Source organism: Corythoichthys intestinalis, chromosome 4, assembly GCF_030265065.1.
Source record: "Corythoichthys intestinalis isolate RoL2023-P3 chromosome 4, ASM3026506v1, whole genome shotgun sequence".
NCBI classification, from domain to species: Eukaryota; Metazoa; Chordata; class Actinopteri; order Syngnathiformes; family Syngnathidae; genus Corythoichthys; species Corythoichthys intestinalis.
The window spans coordinates 19639998-19659792 of NC_080398.1; the positions used below are offsets into that span (position 1 = coordinate 19639998).

The window sequence follows — 19795 nt, forward strand, 5'->3', positions numbered from 1 at the left end:
CTTCGTAACAAGTATACTTTAAGACGATGAGGGAGGTCAGGACAGGGTATGACTATTATTTTCATTACATTATTAGGTACACGAGATTTTATGTTAGTCATATAATTACTTGTATATAATTAAATAGCAATCGTTGAATGATAAAATGTACTGCAGAACTGTAGTACAGTAGAAATGTGATAACGTCATTTTGCTTGGATGCCGGTAGAGGGCAGGTAACATAAACTCTAATGACATACCTCTGTATAGACTTAGATGAAGAAGAAGAATAGCTATTTCCTCTTCCGGGTTGTTTGATAACAACGTAGTGTGAACGTATAAAGCCGCGCGACTAAATTCAAAGTTATCGAGAAAACTTCGTGCTAAACTGTGTGTCAAACGCCTGAAAGCGGATTCTGACCGTTTTTACGGCCCCTCTGGGTGTCTTCATTCCCGATAACGGAACTAGGAAGATTTTGTAAGTAACACAGCGGCTTTTTTCCTTCACTGTAAAACTGTGCTAACAACGTTCACGTTAGCATTATGAGCCAGCCACTTTTCGCGGGTGCGTGACTTTTGACAGGATTTGAATCTATCACATATGCTGCACTTTTTCTTTTAATATACTGGTATATGCACGTATAAACACACTGTTGTCGTTAATGGAATATTTTACTGATAAGATCGATGTGTGGAAGGGTGGCTAAAAGAACGATTGAATGGCGCTTTTTTGGGGGGTTTGTTTTTAACATGTGCCATTGCGAGTATGGATCAACATTTGACTTTAGATGTACTGTATTTCTGTCAGACGAGAGGATGTCTCTTCCCAAACGGGATGTGGAGGAGATAAGGCCGTGGGTGGAGCGCACCGTGAAGAAGGTGCTTGGCTTCTCTGAACCAACTGTGGTCACTGTCGCGCTGCAGTGTGTCGGGAAGGGGCTGGATAAAAGGAAAACAACAGGTGAATTTCACAAACACGCGCTTCTTGTGGCTTTTTCTTTGTGGTTTTCAGCAGCAATTTTTTCCGCTCGGCAGTCAGGGTATCGAAACATGGAATCGAAATTTAAAAATTTGAACGGTTCCGGGAAACCGGAGTGTTAGAACCGGATCCCATTGATGTCCGATGCCCAACGAATATGTGGAAACTTTCCTTTGCCCCTTTCTTCTGTATGTTTCCACAGCCTCTAAATGCACATTTCGCCGTGTTGCTGGCCGTCGCTTAACTCAGCAGACTGATGCTGCATTCGAAGAAGTTGGGAAGTCAGAGTTTACAACCTCTGATCTGGAAAAATATCATTAGTACGCCTCCACAATTTTGATCACTTATGAGAAGTCAGGTTTGCTGGAGGTCAAAATGTCTTTTGAAGGCCAAAATATAAAACAACTTGTGGCGATCAGCCATCTTTTCACATTTGCTTGGAATGCGATCTGTGCTTTAAGGTCGCAACTGGTACCCTCCGAGCAGGATAAGTCAGACTTTCCACTTCCCTCAAACGCAGCGTGAGAACGAGTGACTGAAGCACTCCTCTTTATTGGGGTTGTATTACGCATCTAAAAAAATATTCCTGCAGAATTAAATGAATTATGGCAGTTTGGTGTCACATTGTTTTTTAGTGTTGCACCGATACCATTTTTTGGCCCTGTGCAGTATTGGCTGATATCACTCCGTTTATAGATAGATTTTTTTTTTTTTCAAAGAGCTACATACTTGGATGTGAAATCATTGCTATCATGGCTTTGTCAGGCTGCTGCTTACCTTTGCGAAACAGGAAAAAGACATAAAAAGTGAATAGTCTACTGCTCTCGAAGGCCAAAATAGTGCTACATTTGTGAAATTAAAATAGTGTCGTCCCAAACAACTACAATTTTTTATTTATTTTTTTTACTAACTGAGCAATAAAATTTGTGTTGACGCTTATAAATTCACAAAAACATTTTGGAACACTTAAATTCTTTATTAAAGTACAAATAAACACGTAAATAACAATAATAAATCACAAATAAACAATGAGTTCAAATGCTGATAGAATTAACTAGTGCAAAAGAATGGAATGTAAACAGATTCAGAACACTGACTTCGACTTTGAAACATGATTCAAAACAATTCTTAAACAAAACCTAGCATTAATATTATAGTATAGTACTATATATAATGGTATTATAATAATTATTCATTGCCAATCAGATTTTTCATAACGGGTGTCATGTTAAAGGTATTCTTAGTGTAGAATCTGAATTCTGAAGTATGAAATCGTTATTTATATGACTAACATGACATGCATTTATTTTGAAATGTTCACCGGAAGTACGTTCGCTAAACAGCTAACTTAAGCTTTACACAGGGCAAAAAAAGCACTTTTTGTCATTGCATGTGGTATCAGTAATAATTTTTTGGGGTCATTTTTTTCATTTGCAAATGCTTTTAACCAGTGATTTGTCATGTTTTAAGTGTCACCGCAAGTTTGCGTTTACGAGGAGACTGCTAATGTTTTACAGCAGGCTAAAGTAGGTCGCCTTTTTTTCCCATTCACCTCAGTGTAGCAATGCTAACGTTGCAGTGTTTAATATAGATGTGTTTTCTTATTTTGTATGTCTGAACTTTAATTCTACAGCGTGTTGATAAGAGAAAGGAACTGGAGTCTCATATGCCATCAACACGCGCACACGCATGCAGAGATAAGACACAGCCGTGAAAATTACCACCCTCATTTTTATTTGCCGTGCGATAAATGGACTCATCCATTTCGCGATAGGCTTAGCAACTTCAATAAAACATGTCGTTAGATAGTTAGATGGACTTAGTCCTGTCGTCTTCGAAAATTACTACTGGGTGACAGCGTAGGTGTTTATTCATGGCCGAGGTGCAGCCAAGCTTGGCATTGAAGAGACAGGACACAACAGTGTACCCTCCTTTGTTTCTTTGAAATAAGTCAATGTTTTGGACATTTTGGTGCGCTTTTTTGGCTTTGTGCCTACCGAGCGTCCGACATTCTGAACTTTCCACGCATATATTTTTTTAACGCTTCATTAACCGTCGACGGATTTACGTCATCGATGACGTCGACTATGTCGACTAGTTGGGACAGCTTTAATTTATATATATTCTGTATTGCTTCAATACGGAACTCAACTTTTAAATGAATGATTCCTTATTTTAAAGGACGTGTGGCAAGCCTATTCAAAAGTGCTGTAGAAGTAATCTGAAAGTAAGTATGTATGTTGCTGCTGGGGCACAGAGAAGGAGGCTAATAGAGGGACAGGATGCTGTGGTCAATTATTATTACTTATTTAATATTACTTATAATTTCATGAAAGTTGCACTGTTTATTATTATCAATTTATTTTTACTTTCTTACTGTTGGGCTAGTATTATGCATGTTTTAATTTAGAGCTGTCCCGACTAGTCGACATAGTCGACATCATCGATGACGTAAATCCGTCGACGAGCACAACATCCCGTTGACGGTTAATGAAGGGTTAAAAAAATATATGCGTGGAAAGTTCAGAATATCGGACGCTTGGTATGCAAGTGGGGAAAGCGGTACAAAGCCAAAAAAGCGCACCAGAGAGTCCAAAACATTGACTTATTTTTAGAGAAACAAAGGAGGGTACACTGTTGTCCTGTCTCGTCACTGCCAAGCTTGGCTGCACATCGGCTGTGAATGATACTGACTGGAGATTGTAAGTCCATCTAACTAACTAATGACATGTTTTATTGAAGTTGCTAAGCCTGTCGCGATATGCAATGAGTCTATTTATTGCACGGTAAATAAAAATGAGGGCGGTCATTTTCACGGCTGCGTTTTATCGCTTCGCGCGCGTGCGTGCATACATTTGTGCGTATGTGCTGATGGCATATGAGACTCCATTTCTTTTCTGTCATCAACACGCTGTAGGATTAAAGTTCAGACATACAAAATAAGTAAATAATAAATAAATGGGGGAAAAAGACGACCTACTTTAGCCTGCTATTAAACAGGCAGCCTTCTCCAAAACTTGCGGTTAAAAGGTGACACTTCAAACATGAAAAAACGCTGGTTAACAGCATTTCCAAAAGGAAAAAAAATGTATTACTGACACCACATGCAATGACAAAAAGTGCTTTTTTTTGCGGAGTGTAAAGCTTAAGTTAGCGGTGTAGCGAACGTACTTCCGGTGAACATTTCAAAATAAAAGCATGTCATGTTCATCATATAAATAACGATTTCTGGAGTTAATCCTACATACTTCAGATTCTACACAAAGAATACCTTTAAAATGACACCCTTTATGAAACGTCTGATTGGCAATGAATAATTATAATTATTATAATACTATTATATATAGTACTATACAATAATATTAATGCTAGTTTTTTTTTTAAGAATTGTTTTGAATCATGTAGGAAAGGTGAAGTCAGTGTTCTGAATCTGTTCACATTACATTTGTTTGCACAATTTAATTCTATCTGCATTTGAACTCATTGTTTATTTGTGATTTATTATTGTTATTTATCTGTTTATTTGTACTTTAATAAGAATTTAAGTGTTCCAAAATGTTTTTGTGAATTGATAAGCGTCAACAAAAATTTCATTGCTAAATTAGTTTAAAAAAAAAAAAAAAAAAAAAAACCATAAAAATTTTTTTAAAAATTATAAGATTAGTCGACTAATCATAAAAATAGTCAGCTGACTAATCGGGAGAAAATTAGTCGTTTGGGACAGCCGTACTTGGCATGCAAAGTGTTCACGTGTCATCACACAACAAAGAGACTGAGTGTAGTGAGCGTCAGGAGGAAAAAAGGCTGCGGTCAAATGTTATGACACTGGACCGGTAAATAGTATCGGCGCAGTCTTTTTTGGGACTCGCTGATACCGATATCACCATTTCGGGCCGGATCAGCACCCCCTGCCAATACTAGAATCTGTATCGGTGCATCTTTGTTTTGGCCGCATGGGTGTTTTGAAACAATGATCTGTGTTTCGAATTTATTTGACTAAGTTGGATCTTTTCGTAGATCTGTATTGTTTTTTTATTAGCATGCCATAATGGTGCCATTGACTTGCGCTAGCTTAGCCACTCCGTAGCCCTGAAACTAACAAATAACTTCCAAACAAAATTGAATTTGTTGAAATCAACTCCACCAACTTACTAAACCCCTGCTAACTCGAAGAGTAAGCCTAATGTCAAAAATCCTGAACTTCCGCTTAAAGAGTATATGGGGGAGAAAATTCCACACTCGAGCTCCACCAAAACGCAATGGCAAACAAAATATAGCAAATTTTTTTTAGAACTACCTTTGTGTTGGGTATGGTCCAAGTATTAATTCAGAATTGATTCGTCTTAGACCAACTTCACCCTTTCCTAAACGAATCGGCTGGAAGTTTTGTCGAGCGTCTTTTTGAAGCGCTGGAGGAGACCCGCGGTTCCCGTGGCAACAAAGGAAGTGGGGAAAAGACTCGCAAGAGAGAAATAAAGGTAGTGGAAGCGTACACGAGTAATTTTACTTTGACCTGGAGCTGGAATATTTGAAAGATGATGTGTTTATTTTGTCAGGAGGTGTTTAGTGATGAGACGGAAACGGGTGGTGGGAAAAATGCCACGCCCATCGCTGACGGTACGGTCACCAAACGCAAACGGGTACCTCGCTTTCAGGAGGTGGAAGAGCCTGAGGTCACTCCGGCACCGCCGTCGGACAGTCCAGGAATGCTCAGCAAAATGCAGGTACAAAATAAAAGCTGAGCACATAGGAAATGTACGCAGTTTTGCTTCTAAACACTGCTAATGTTCAGATTTTGTGTCTCATTAGATCAAACAGATGATGGAGGAAGCCACAAAACAGATAGAACAGCGCAGAAAACAACTAAACATTCCATCTCCTGCTCAGGTGATTAGAACAAGAACCACCAAAATAGAAACAAACATTCAAATTCCCAGTATAATTAGTTGAAACCCTAACCCTGCTGCCTGCTGTCCACCCCTCAGGCACAAATGGATTCCCCCATGTCCCGCCTTCTTAGCCACGCTGGTATGGGCGGGTCCATCATGCCCTCTCAGGCCGCCAGCTTCATGAACGACGCTATCGAGAAGGCTCGCAAGGTGGCTGAAGAACAGGCGCGCCTCCAGTCACAGATGTCGGTGAAGCCCAACATTCTCAGTGCGTTGGGAAACTCCATACCTCATAACTTTGTCGCACTGGCCAATCTTCACGCCATGGGAATCGCCCCACCGTAAGTAATACCGTAATGCACCCAAAAAGATGCTGAAATTGTCTAAATGTTTATTCAGTAAATATGCTTATCACCTAGGAGAGTGGAAGTGAAAGAAGTGAATAAGCCAACGCCACTTATTCTGGATGACAAGGGTAGGACAGTGGACGCCACAGGCAAAGAGATTGAGCTCACACACCGCATGCCCACCCTCAAAGGTATGTAAATAGATGCTGAAAATAAGTAAGTCAGCTTCATTGTCATCTTCTTCATATGCACATACATAAAATTGCGTTTCTCTCTGTCCCAACCTCATAACATGCCTTTGACTGCGATAGATGACAGTGATCATTCATTGTTAGCCCTCCCATTTCAAATGGATTGGACATTAGCTGCCAGAACTCATATTAAATATGAGAAGACACTATGATCAAATCGAGTAGTGTAGACAATGTAAACCCTGTTAAATGAATTGCTTATGCCATTTTATTTTTATTTTTTTAAACAAAAATGATTAAAAACGTAAGTACCGTAATTTCCGGACTACAAGCCGCTACCTTTTTCCCCTCATTTTGAATCCTGCGGCGTATGCAATGATGCGGCCATTTTATCAATTTTTCTAATGACCGCCAGGAGTGCTCGAGCATAAAATGAGTTGAATATGTGTCGAGGAAGACGCTAGTTTGCACTCTTACCCGTAGTTTAACTTCGTGCTTTGTGCACGAATCAAAGTAGCAGACCCTCATCTTTGTGCATGAGTAAAATTAGCAGACCCGCATCATGGAAAATGCTATAAGAAATGGATATGACGTGTCGAGTTGAATTGAAGGCTTGGATGACCAGCAGCGAGAGATCGTTTACCAAAACTGGCCGCATGCGAAGAGCGACTTTTGCACAGAGCAGTGTGATAAAAATCCACCATCACCAATTGGTTTCGAAAAGCCGGTTTGTTGCGTGACGAAGAGGACGACACGCTCAGGAGTGAGCTTCAGAAGTCTGCTAAGTGCCATGTTGCTGGCACTGTTTGGAAAGAAAAGTCAAGGTATTGTAACGTTGACAAAGAGTCACTTGCTGAGTTAGGTTGCAATTCATTATTTTGTAAACTTGTGGAACACACGACTGCTGTCTGTAGCAGCCGACGCGCACACACACACCCGCAACAACAACAGAAAGGCGGTCTCTCACTCTTCCGCACCGCCCCTACCCCCATAAGTCACGCCCTATATTATAACCCGATTCGTTTAAGTATGTTATTAAAACTGAGAAAACTGTGTATTTCTTCATAAATATCTCATACCACTAGGTGGGCACACGCGGCTTATAGACAGGAGAGGCTTATGTATGTACAAAATGTTTTTTCTTTTAAAAATGTACTGGATGAGGCTTGTAATCCGTGGCGCTCAATAGTCCGGAAATTACGGTAACTATTAAAAACTCATGTTGCACAATGGAAAAAATTACTTGGGTGATTATTTTAAGAAGGTGTTGATATAGTTGACACAATTGTTACATATTGTCATTAACTGAAGCTATCATCAGTTTTTATCATACAGTATATTATTACAATATGCTGCACTCAACTCTAGAGTGCTGATATTTGTCGACGTTCCCATACCAACAAACCAAGGGTGTGACAAATCTCCTCACAACACAAACATGTGGTCCATCAATAAAACACAGTTAATTGATTGGGTGCCATTGATGAGGGTATACGTCTAATCCAAGCTGCGAGATTGTGTGACATAGAATGACTAGCAACACAAGTGTTGTCTTCAGAATGAGCGGCCTGATTTGACTAATCGAGCTTCATGTCCAATCCATTTTATTTTATTGCTGTTAGTGGCAATAAATGAGTTCATTAAATTGAACACACATACAGCCACTACTAGTACTACTACATTGGGATATAATCAGTCACTAAAAAGACATTTAATTAACAATTAGTCTTTTTAATTTTTTTTTCTCAACAAATTGTTTAAAATACGCTGTGTTGTGGCTTATCATTATCATGAAGTAAAATGACTAATGATGACTTGTGATCGATATCATCCAGCAATAAAGTCAAGCATATTGGGTACAAAATGCATCAATTGACAATTGTGTACTGATACTGTTCAGAAACAAAACAAGTTCTGTATGACCCTCATACTTTCTTCTCTGCATCCAGCTAACATTCGGGCGGTAAAGAGGGAGCAGTTCCGTCAGCAACTCAAAGAAAAGCCCGGTGAGGACCTAGAGTCCACATCATACTTTGACAATCGTGTAACTGTACTTGCACCTCAGCGGGCTCGCAAGACCTTCAAGTTCCATGAGCAGGGTCGATTTGAGAAGATCGCTCAGAGAATTCGAACAAAGGTCGAATATCGTTCCACATTGACCATTGCCGAAATCTCAGATAGAATATTTGCAAAATCAAAATGTCCCCCTTTGTTCTGGCAGGCCCAGTTAGAGAGGTTACAGAATGAGATTTCCCAGGCTGCCAAGAAGACCGGAATCCACGCCTCCACCAAGCTGGCTCTGATCGCCCCAAGAAAAGACATCGGGGACAGTGAGGTGCCAAACATCGAGTGGTGGGACTCCTTCATCTTACCTACCAACATAGTGATGTAAGAAATTAGCACTCACCCTGTCAGATTCCCATCAAGGTCCAAATTTCTCATACTCCCCCCCCCCCATGTAGAAAACCAGAAACCAATCTTGATGAGATAGTGCTTTTTGGAGTTACCAATTTGGTGGAACATCCTGCCCAGATTAGCCCTCCAGGTAAGTGTATGATGTGTTTCTCAGTCTTATTTACTACATCACTCATATACCTCAAGGACTAAACCGGTTACAGTGGTTGTGTGTGTGTGTATTTTTTGCCCATAGTTGACAAAGACAAGCCAGTCACACTGGGTGTGTACTTGACCAAGAAAGAACAGAAGAAACTGAGAAGACAAACTCGACGCGAAGGCCAGAAAGAAGTACAGGAAAAGGTCCGTCTCGGACTGATGCCCCCACCGGAGCCCAAAGGTAGGCGTGGGGAAAAAAAAGAAACTAATTTCGCTGATATGAAAATATATCTAACAAACACTATTGTTTTTCTCAGTTCGTATCTCCAACCTGATGAGAGTGTTGGGGACTGAGGCGGTTCAAGACCCCACGAAGGTGGAAGCCCATGTCAGAGCCCAGATGGCCAAGCGACAAAAGTTAGTAGTCACTCAATTCTTTGCCTTATCTAATTACCAAATTTTGCTTTGAATGTGGCTGCTTAAGCGGAAGTATGTGCTCTGCTTCACTAGTTTCAATGTTTTAGTTTTGTGAACACATAATACAGTTTTAGTTAACTTTTTTTTTTTAGTTTTTTTTTTTTTTTTTTCAGATATCTAAAATGGTTTCAAAATTCCAGTTTTCGGCATTTTGTTCAATGTAATTAACAATAATAACCCTGTTCTCCTGTTTGACTCACTTGTTTTTAGAGCCCACGAGGAAGCCAATGCTGCACGAAAGCTCACAGCAGAGCAGCGCAAAGAAAAGAAGGTGAAGAAGTTGAAAGAAGATCTCAGCACTGGGGTTCACATTACAGTATACAGGTTTGTGCAGGTTTACGCAAATGTCCTGCAAAGCTAAATACGTCGTAACGGAGTTTTCTGTTCCCGCTACACAGGATTCGTAACCTACAAAATCCTGCAAAAAAGTTCAAAGTGGAAGCCAATGCCAACCAGCTCTACCTGACTGGCACTGTCGTTTTGCATAAAGATGTCAACTTGGTCGTTGTGGAAGGAGGTGAGAGGATAAAAGCCAAAGAAATTGTCAAGCAGCATTGGGTATTGCAATCGTTTTAGCTGTGTTACTGTCATTCTTCTGACTTGTCTTTTGCTACAGGCCCCAAATCCCAGAAGAAATTTAAGAAGCTCATGATGCACAGAATCAAATGGGAAGAGCATAACTCTAAGAGAGATGGTAAGAGACACTTTTGCATTCTTTAGTTAGCAAAGATATCTCAAGCCCAAATGTCTGACTTTCATGTAGATCCAGATGGCGATGACGACACAAGGAGGAACAACAAGTGCTGGTTGATTTGGGAGGTGAGTGTCTTACAATGTGTGCCCCATTTGTTCCTTCTGAAAATACATTTGTGGTGGTTTTCAATGTTCTTTTAGGGTACAGCTAAAGACCGCTCCTTTGGGGACATTAAGTTCAAGCAATGCCCCACAGAGAACATGGCCAGGGAACATTTCAAGAAGCACGGCACGGAACACTACTGGGATCTGGCTCTTAGTAAGAGTGTTCTGGACAGTGCGGATGACTGAAGATTTTGACAGGAGAACACAAGCGCTTTAGTCAAATACCTCACAACAACCCTTCCTAACCCTCCCTTCCAAAAAGCACCAGAACTTATTGGCTGGCTTCTCGTGACGATGGACTGGTTGACTTGAACTCGTGTTGAATATAAACTATTGTGCAAGGACACGTGACAAGTTGGGCTTCTAAGGAAAGGATGATCAATAAAGCCTTTTTGGAACATGTGGCAAATCGTGCATGAATGCGTGTGTGTGTGTGCGCATGTGTGCGTGTTTCTTTTAGGATGTTGTGTAAGATAAATTACACTGTGATACAAATCACTCGGCCACATATTCTGTTATAATAGACCACTGAAGTGTATTCTGAGTCAATTGTCAATAAATGCCTGTCCCTTCAGTGAATGTTGTTTTTTTACAATTTTGTTTTATATCAAACGCTAATGACTCAATACATTTTAAAGGCATGCAAGACTTGATAGAATTTAGGCCATCCTGCGTATTTGTAGTTCAGGACTTGCAGATTCTAGTGATGTGACGCAACAATTTCATGGTTTGATTCTTTTGACACTGATGATATTTGCTGGTATTAGTACAAAAAAAAAAAAAAAAATTCAAGGGACTTAATTTAAAGCATGTTTACCACTATGTTTTAACTTAAAACTACTTAAAAAGCAATTTTGAAAGTTTTGATAATGTGTCAGCATTTTAAACATTCGAATGGAAAACCTTTTTAACAAAACAACTGCTAAAGTATTGTTTTTTTTTTATCCATATGATGCCTAAACAATCGATATATTGTTACAACCCTACTTTCAAAAGGCAACAGAAAGCAAATCTTTATTTTAAATTTAACATTAGTAATATTTTCACTGTACCAGGGAATTAAACATTTGAAGTCTCAGTGAACAAAGATTTTTGTTGTATTACATTTTAAGGAAGATAAATTCCTCAAAATTTGTACATAAATCAACTATTTTTGTTAAAAAGAAAAACATTGAAGGGAAGTAGAGCAGGACAAGTACAATAAGTATTTTCCTTTAATGTCCTTTTTACGACTTTATCAGAAAATTAAAGGATAGCAGATAGTAGAACTATAAGCGATTAAAAGACCGTTGCTCAAAGTATGCAAATTAGACCTCTGGTAATGGAGGAACCAATGTATGAGTGCGGCCATTTTGTGACGTCAGCTATACCCCCACATAAACTGATATAGGAACACAGGTGCAAGGGATCATAATAATTACGTCTTGTGGTAAAGGGTAGTGATCTGATATTCTCGCATTTGATTATTCTAAAATATTGATGAAATTTCTGTCCACACTATGGGAGGTCATTTTTTGGAAATACTAGCCTTTTTAAAGTTTCCCCCACTATTACACACAGAAAAAATGATTGCGTTATTAATTAGGTATCTTCTCGTAGGAATATACATGAGTAAAACGTGTTGTCTTTCCCTTACAAAAAAAATGTGCTTACACAACTGCACAAGGCAATGGCGAGTTCCATCTTCTGCAAAACGACGTGCATGATATTAGCGGGCATCATCCTCCTCCATCCTAGCCGCGCTCCTTCAACTCCGCCAAGCCAGAGCAGCAAAGATGGCGGCCACTTCTGGAGCTGCGAGCGGCCCCGGAGCCCGCAGCTCCAACGGAGGGTTGGAAGCCACTCTGGACCGACGCTTTCAAGGAATATCCAACACTATGGAGTCTATCCAGAGCCTCTCCGGCTGGTGCATTGAAAACAAGAAGCAGAGCAGCCTAGTCGTTCGCTACTGGATGAAGTGGCTGAAAAAATGTAAGTAGCCCGAATGAGCTGCGGCTAAGCTAAAATAAGCTAAACTATGGGCTCATGCCAATTCAAGTGCGCTTTGGGCGCCCAGGAGTTCAACGGTGTGGAGAAAAAAACGGGATTTGCATTACTTTATCCATTTAAGGTAAAAGCAACATTGCGCCAAGTGTCATTAACCGCTAATTATGGCCAAGTTATTGCAAATGGCTGCGCCTGGTTGAATGCCAGGTTGCTAAAAAGTCGGGCCTCCTGGTTCAAATAGTTCTTTCTGGTCATCAAGATGGTATCGTATAAGATTTTTTAAATTAGAAGCATTGATCTACAAGAAGCTAGCTTCAACGTTTTGGTTCTGTGACGTTTATTTCAAGCCGTTGCGTCTTCAAATTGAACAATTTAGGTTGACAATCGTCAATAACACATTAGTTTCATTAGCTGTTACACCTGTTTTTGTTCCAGTTTACACCATTTTGGCATCGTCTATTTGTTTTATTAGATGCAGGATATATCTGTTTACGAAAATTATACACGAATGGATAAAAGATCAAAGATTTGTTTACATTCATCACAAAGAATACCTCAAGCTCCAGAAAGAAAAGGACTATAAAACTGGTGAGACCAGCTATGTTGTTTGGTCTGCAGACAGCGCAACTGGGGAAAAGACAGGAGGCAGAGCTGAAGGTGGCAGAGATGAAGATTCTGTGGTTTTCTTTGGGAGTGACCAGGATGGATAGGATCAGGAATGAGCATATCAGAAGGGCGGAACATGTTAGCAGGGGTCCCTAAGCTATTCTATAAAGGTCCACTGTGGGTGAAGGGTTACCGAACAAGATGACACCTTTTCACCAATATAGTGTTTTACAAACTGAATCAGTTGAATGTAGTCGGGTGCTGCTTGTTTTAGCAGAAACCTCATTGGTTCAACGGTCTGTGTTGGATCGGTTGGAACAAAAACCATGACCCACAGAGGGCCTTGAGGACCAGTTTGGAGACCCACATGTTATTACAGACATGTCCAAAATCGGGCCCGGGGGCCAAATGCGGCCCCCAGCCTCTGTCATAAAATCAATAACGTCTGGCCCGCACACAGACTTAATAAATTGGTCAGCAGTACTGCTATAGCCTGATACTCCAGACTCACCGCTGTTCCAGCTATTGAGTCTGGCCACCATTAAGCGGCAAGTACAGGCAAGTACTGCTACCAGCATATGAAGTAGCTTACACACTAAATGCTGCTCCTCATTACCCACTAAAAGGCAGCAGCACTCTAAGCAACATTACCCTGTGTGACCCTTAACTCCCAATTTTCTAAAACGGTGACAATCAACAAAAACAGGAAAGTTTACAATGCGACGGCCGACGTTTCAAGGATAGTTGGAAATTGGTTACCTGGCACGGCCATACTGTTCTCCCTGTGTTTTTCAAACACTGAGAGAATAGTCTGGGACCCAGCCCATTAACGGCCTCTCGAGCAAGTACAAAATCAATCGACAAATCAGATTCGTTTATTTGCGTGACGTGTTCTTAACGAGCAACGTCTCTCTTCCGCGTCGGAAGTCGTCTCCACAACAACACAGATGGCGAACAGGAGAGCCGAGAATATGTTCCAATCCACGGTAAAATCAGTTTTAAATGACCAAAAACACCAACACAAGTCATTGACAACAGTCTGTCTCGCGCTAGCCACGTTGAAGAAACTCCGCTCTCCTCGTATGTTTACGTCCGCGCGCAAGTCCCCCGTCCCGCCCGTCGCTGATTGGTCCACTCCGGCGTTTGTTTGCTGTGGCTTGCTCCACCCTGGAATTTTTATCTGCTTAATGGTGGCCAGACTTAATAGCTGGAACAGCGGTGAGTCTGGAGTACCAGGCAAGGAAATTGGACCATTTCTTCACTAAAATACGCAACAACTGTGTCTGCCTCATTTGCAAAGAGACAGTCGCCGTGTGTGAGGTGATATTACCAAACAAGACACGCTGACATGTACGACAAGATTAAAGGGAAGATACGTAGCGAGAAATTGAAGCAACTTGAAGCTAGTTTAATTTCAGAGCAGCAATATTTCGCAAGAGCCCGAGAGTCAAAAGAGTACGCCACAAAGGCTAGTTGTGAGATTGTTAAAATTATTAATTTGAAAAAAAATAAAATAAAGCAAATGTGACACACAGAATGGCTTGCTAAAATTTGCTTAAATATATTGTTCTACGTAAAGGACGTCAGCCAAGGTCGGCCCTCGACATTTTTACCACACCAAATGTGGCCCCCTTTGCAAAAAGTTAGGACTCCCATGTGTTAGAGGATTTGGAAAGAAAATCAGAGAAGTCAGACTGAAATGGTTTGGGCATGACCAGAGGAGGGATAGTGAGTATATTAGGCCTGAACGATATTGGAAAAAACTATTGTCGCGATTTTTTTTAGGTTTGCAATATATTGCGATATTATATTGCGATATTAAAAAAAAAAAAGATCTATCTTTTTTAAAGAAATTTTCACTAAATGACTTGAATAGCTGTTTGGAAATACTTTACATAACACACCGTGACCACAGTGTATTCATATAATACCGTTTAATTTGTTAATGATGAAGATTTCTGTATGAAGGTATCCAGGAAGTCATGTCTGCACAAAATAGATCATTTATTGAATACAATATTTTACACTTCAACAGCAGCAAATACATTAAATGATAAATAAAAGAGCAGGTGCATTAGTCCCCTTAGTTTTTGACAAAATATAACAAATAAAAACTTCTGTAAAATAACAACAAAGTTGTCAACATATTTGAACAAAAATATTAAATATGACAAATAAAAGAGTTGTTCACAAACTATAACAATAAATAAAAACCTCAGTAAAACAACAAAGTTGTCAACATATTTGAACAAAAATATTAAATATGACAAAAGAGTTCACAAACTATAACAATACATAAAAACCTCAGTTAAACAACAAAGTTGTCAACATATTTGAACTTAAATATTAAATCTGACTAATAAAAGTGCAAGTGCATTAGTCCCCTGAGTTGTTTACACAAAATATAACAATATAAAACTGCAAAACGGCAACAAAGTTGTAAAAATATTTCAACAAAAATATTAAGTATCAAAACTTTATGTGCAGCTGTACTATATATAGTTATTTGAAAAATACGGTTTACAATAAATTTAAATATAAAAGAAACAAACTCAATTGAACTTGTAAATAATTGAACTGAATAACTGCAAATAACTGTGATGAATAACAGAACCATTTTAACTCCCAAATTTCCTGCCTTCCTGATAGCTGTCACATTAAAAGAAGAAAAGACATTCCTTCAGCTGTGTTATGTATTTGTCTGCATATCGTCCACCTTCCTTGCTCAGCAATTCTCAACTGGGTCTCATAGGTTTTTGGCCAAGACTATTAGTTTATCCACTATAGCAGGCTTGAGACAATAACGTTGGCAAGTAACAATGTTCCCACCTGTGCTAAAAAGCCTCTGATGGGGAGCTCGTAGCAGGAATGCATAGATACCTGCGTTTTAAATGGTCCCACATGTTTGACAGATTACTTCTTGTTGAGGCAACCATGGCGAGGCACTGTCGACAGGGCTGTTTTTTGTCCCTTATAGTCTTGTTCTTGCCAAAATACTTCCAAAACTCCTTTTGGATACAGTCTTCCTTGCTCCTCCAACGTGTTGATTGCTTGCTTTCACTTTGAGAACGGGCCCTCCTCCCTCCGCTCTGCTGTTCGGCCCCTCCTCCCTCCACTCCGCTGTTGCAGGGAGAGTGGGAGGAGCCGATGACTTGCTGGAGAGAAAGAGAAGCTGTGCGCTTTTTTTCCCCTCTCCTTCCTCAAAACAAACGTTTGTGGATTAAAAAAAATGAAATTAAAAAACTATCGCACGTCCTTGCGATGGGACTATTGCACATGCGCACATCGCGATGGCGATGTTTAAACGATATATCGTTCAGGCCTAGAGTATATTGTCAAAAAGATGCTGCATTTCCATATGCCAAGCAGGAGGTCTAGAGGATGACCAAATATGATATTTATGGATGTAGTTAAAGAGGACATGAATGTAGTTGGTGTGAGAGCAGAGGATGCAGAGGACAGGGTTAGATGGAGTCAACTGAGTCACCGTGGTGACTAGAGCTGGGAATCTTTTGGCACCTAACGATTCGATTACGATTACGATTCAGAGGCTCCGATTCGATTATAAAACGATTATTGATGCACCCCACTCCTTTTTTAAAAAAAATGTGTTATGTACATTAGTTCCAAAATTGTTCAAAAATCCTCTCAGGCTAAACCAAACTACTATTTCAGTATCAAGTTAACATATAGCAGTAAACAAATATACAAAAATAACAATAAATAAAAAACTCCAGTCCCCATTCTATATCAGCAGCTTTAAACTACTTTCAAATAATTTAATGTTGTGAATCAACCGTTAAAGTTGTTAAAATTGCTCCTGTTATTCCATAATTTCTATTTTGTCTACTTTCAACATGTGAAAGTTTTAAAACTATTTTAAAGATAGATTCAAGTCAATATTTTACCGATTTAGGAGTATTTTAGATAAAAAGTTAATTAGGTTCGCTTGGAAGGTTCACAACAACAGCCTTGCAGGGAAGTGTACTGCTTTAAGATGGCGGCCGTTACTAACGCCTGCATCTAGTTTTTTGTGGATGTGCTGGTAACGATACCGAAGCTATAATGCATCTAGTCCTATATAAATGATATCTACCGTAACATAATGTGGCTTGTAGCAGCTTTTCGGCGGCAGTCAGGTATGTTTTTTTTTTTTTTTTTTTTTTTTTTTTTTTTTTTTTATCTCGTGGCATGAGTTGAGCTAGAGCCGTGAGTTGAGCATTGGCGTTACCCGAGGGGCCGGGTAATGAGAAGCATGATGTTTAGCTACTCTCGCTCCGTCCCTAATTGCGTACCGAAGACCGCGCGGCGCGCTGAGTGTGTCGTACTTCTGCTTTACTTGGCATATTTCAATAATCGGAATTTGGATGTTTGTGAATCGTTCTCGAATCTTCCACGGCCGAATCGCGAATAATCTAAGAATTGGAAATTTTGCACACCTCTAGTGGTGACCCCTGAAGGGAAAAGCCGAAAGGAAAAGAAGGCGATTTCAAGTTTTACTGACAAATGAATTTATACTTTAAAGTACACCAAGTCAAGAATTTAAAATCAACTTCCCTACTCTGTTGGTTTACTGGTAGTGTAAAATACAATTTAACGAAACAGGCAATTAACTATGGGATCACTGGAGTGGCAAAATAAAAAAATAAATTAATTAATAAATATATATAAAAGGAATAAATAAATGAAAATACAAAACTATATTTTGTCATTGAAAATCACAAATGGAAAAAAAAGATGGCAATTTCTTACTTTGCCTTTCTATTTGATTTTCATTGTCTTTGCCGTTCTCTTTTGCAATTGCCTTTTGCCTTTGCTTTTACTGAAAGGAATGGTCTGTCAATCAAATGGCATTGGTAGGGGCTTTCTAAATGAGAAAGGGTTATTTATCGAGAGCATTAAATTTGATTGTCTTGGCGACGAGGTAGTTGGCTGAGGTAACCCATCCAGCCTGTCAGCTGCATCTCTAGGCAGTTGTGAAAAGGATTTTTCCAGATCTGTCCAAATATTTATTTTTAACCTCTCCTGTTTTTTATTTTAATTTTTTTTTTTAACCTGTCCTGTTCAGCTGCTTTGACACGGAGAATTGGAATCTGAGTGTCCTTATAGTGTCCCTAGGCACACCTGTGATTCCATAATCAAGCAATACTCACAGCTAAGGGTGTAATAAAACATCGATACCAACAGGTTGACGCCGAAAATTTTCAAGTACTAAAGATCTATGTTAAGAAAGACTCATTTGTTTACAAGAATGTTACTCCTCTGTGAGACGATTGAGACGAAAATATATATACAGGTACGTAAAAAAAAATATCCATTTAGAAGTATCTTGTTTTTAATCGCTGGTTGTAGAATATCGATTGCTATCCTGACCAAATATATTGATTAATTTTTGGATCGCCATATTGTGAGATACTAGTTATTGTGAGCCTTGTATCGCAAATCGTATCTTAAGTTACCAAAAGGTTCCTACTCATACTTACAGGAATATATTATGTTATATTTTACTTTATCCTCTGTGAAAGAAAGATAAATATTATTGCAGATTTTTCAATTATAAGTTGAAAACAAATGAATCTCGCAAGCTAAGGCCCCACTTTAATGCTGGCACAATTTTCCTGGAGTTGGACTTCTAACCTAGATTGGTCATATTACCTCCTTTCCTCAAGGAAAATAAGTTGCAAATTGAATTATATATATTGTTTTTGCTATGCAGATTATTATTTCTATTATTATGCATATTCTGTTATGATCTAAGATGCTGCAAAATGAAAGGAGTAATTGGTGTCTAGAAAGTATTGTGATTTGATGCATCTGCACTGAGAGATTAACGTTATATACAGTATATGGCATGGCTTGATAGTGGAAGTTATGGGAAATCTTGTGCTGATTGTAAACGACTTTTGGTGCTTCTGGAAAAATGAATGGAAGTTAGGTTTTCAACACTGACTACATGTATTTTTACAAACAAATTGCTTAGTGTGTTTTAGTGATGCACGATAATACATTTTTCAACCGATATCGATAACCGATAATTTCCTGCCCCTTCCACCCGATAACCGATAACGTCACGCCGATAATTCTATTCAAATATGTAAAATTTTAAAGTATACAAAGATCAAATGTTACTGTGCAAAAAATGTAATTTAGTGCAATTTTTTTCCCACATCAAATGTGAACAAGTAGTAAATTCCAACAACTAAACAATGGCAATGACGTTGTGTAATGGTAAGCTTTTGGCAACAATTACTTAGAGTAAACACCCAAGTTGCACAAAAATGCCTTTAAAAGTAAGCCAATCCTAACATATATCACATTACTACACTGCAAAAACACCTCCTTAAAACCTAAAAGAATTGGACAAAACTGTTGATTGCGCACATTTGGAGGCTAAATCAAGTGTATAATTATCGGATTGCATTATCGGTTGAATTTCGTTTTATCTGGATTATCTGTGTGACGTCATAATTGCCATTATCGGTCGATAATTATCGGTGACCGATATTATCGTGCATCTCTAGTGTGTTTTGTAACGTTATCGACCCCCTTCAGAGACTGTTTTATTAGCCCCCCCTCCCCCCCGAGACAATAGTTATTATTACACATTTCATCATTTCAATGAAAAAGTAGATCGCAAATTAGCGTGTACTTTAGGTCAAGCTTAGCTTTGTCATCCTTTGCTAAACCTCATCAGAAAATTTAAGACTGTTTTTTTACTGCAGTGTCCTTGAGTACTGCTCCCCAAAATGCTGGTTCCCATGTCATTGCATTGATTGAGCTACTAAAAGCTGGTAAATTGAACATTTTCAGTTAGGTTTTTTTTTTTAAGTAACAGTTGCTGCATTGTACTCCCATTTTTTTAAACTCATAATTGGCAATTGCTTATAGGTAGTACTCGTAATTGATGAGGTATTCGGCTATTTGTAGCAA

At 39.1% G+C, this 19795-nt stretch overlaps 2 protein-coding genes across 2 annotated transcripts in view; both read left to right on the forward strand.

Moving 5' to 3' along the window:
* The first annotated feature begins 268 nt into the window (after positions 1–268).
* On the forward strand, positions 269–10862 carry prpf3 (PRP3 pre-mRNA processing factor 3 homolog (yeast)). Its single transcript, XM_057833807.1, has 17 exons — positions 269–457; positions 788–940; positions 5306–5436; positions 5515–5682; positions 5768–5845; positions 5944–6188; positions 6267–6385; positions 8335–8522; positions 8607–8773; positions 8848–8930; positions 9036–9179; positions 9256–9355; positions 9626–9739; positions 9814–9932; positions 10032–10109; positions 10179–10234; positions 10310–10862. Exons 2-17 carry the CDS (start codon positions 796–798, stop codon positions 10457–10459), a joined length of 2085 nt encoding a protein of 694 aa, XP_057689790.1. The 5' UTR covers positions 269–457; positions 788–795; the 3' UTR covers positions 10460–10862.
* Positions 10863–11652: 790 nt separating this feature from the next.
* Positions 11653–19795, forward strand: part of tars2 (threonyl-tRNA synthetase 2, mitochondrial) — a 55634-nt gene continuing 47491 nt past the window's right edge. The window contains exon 1 of the transcript XR_009062959.1: positions 11653–12244. The gene's annotated coding sequence lies outside the window, so the exon portion shown is untranslated. The remainder of the gene's footprint in view (positions 12245–19795) is intronic.

What these genes read in the sequence shown, in the direction of transcription:
- prpf3 (XM_057833807.1), top strand. Translation starts at nt 796, where the DNA reads ATGTCTCTTCCCAAACGGGATGTGGAGGAGATAAGGCCGTGGGTGGAG. An exon ending in ACATTCCATCTCCTGCTCAG is followed by an intron (nt 5,846 to 5,943) that starts GTGATTAGAACA and finishes TCCACCCCTCAG; the next exon opens with GCACAAATGGATTCCCCCAT. An exon ending in GCCATGGGAATCGCCCCACC is followed by an intron (nt 6,189 to 6,266) that starts GTAAGTAATACC and finishes CTTATCACCTAG; the next exon opens with GAGAGTGGAAGTGAAAGAAG.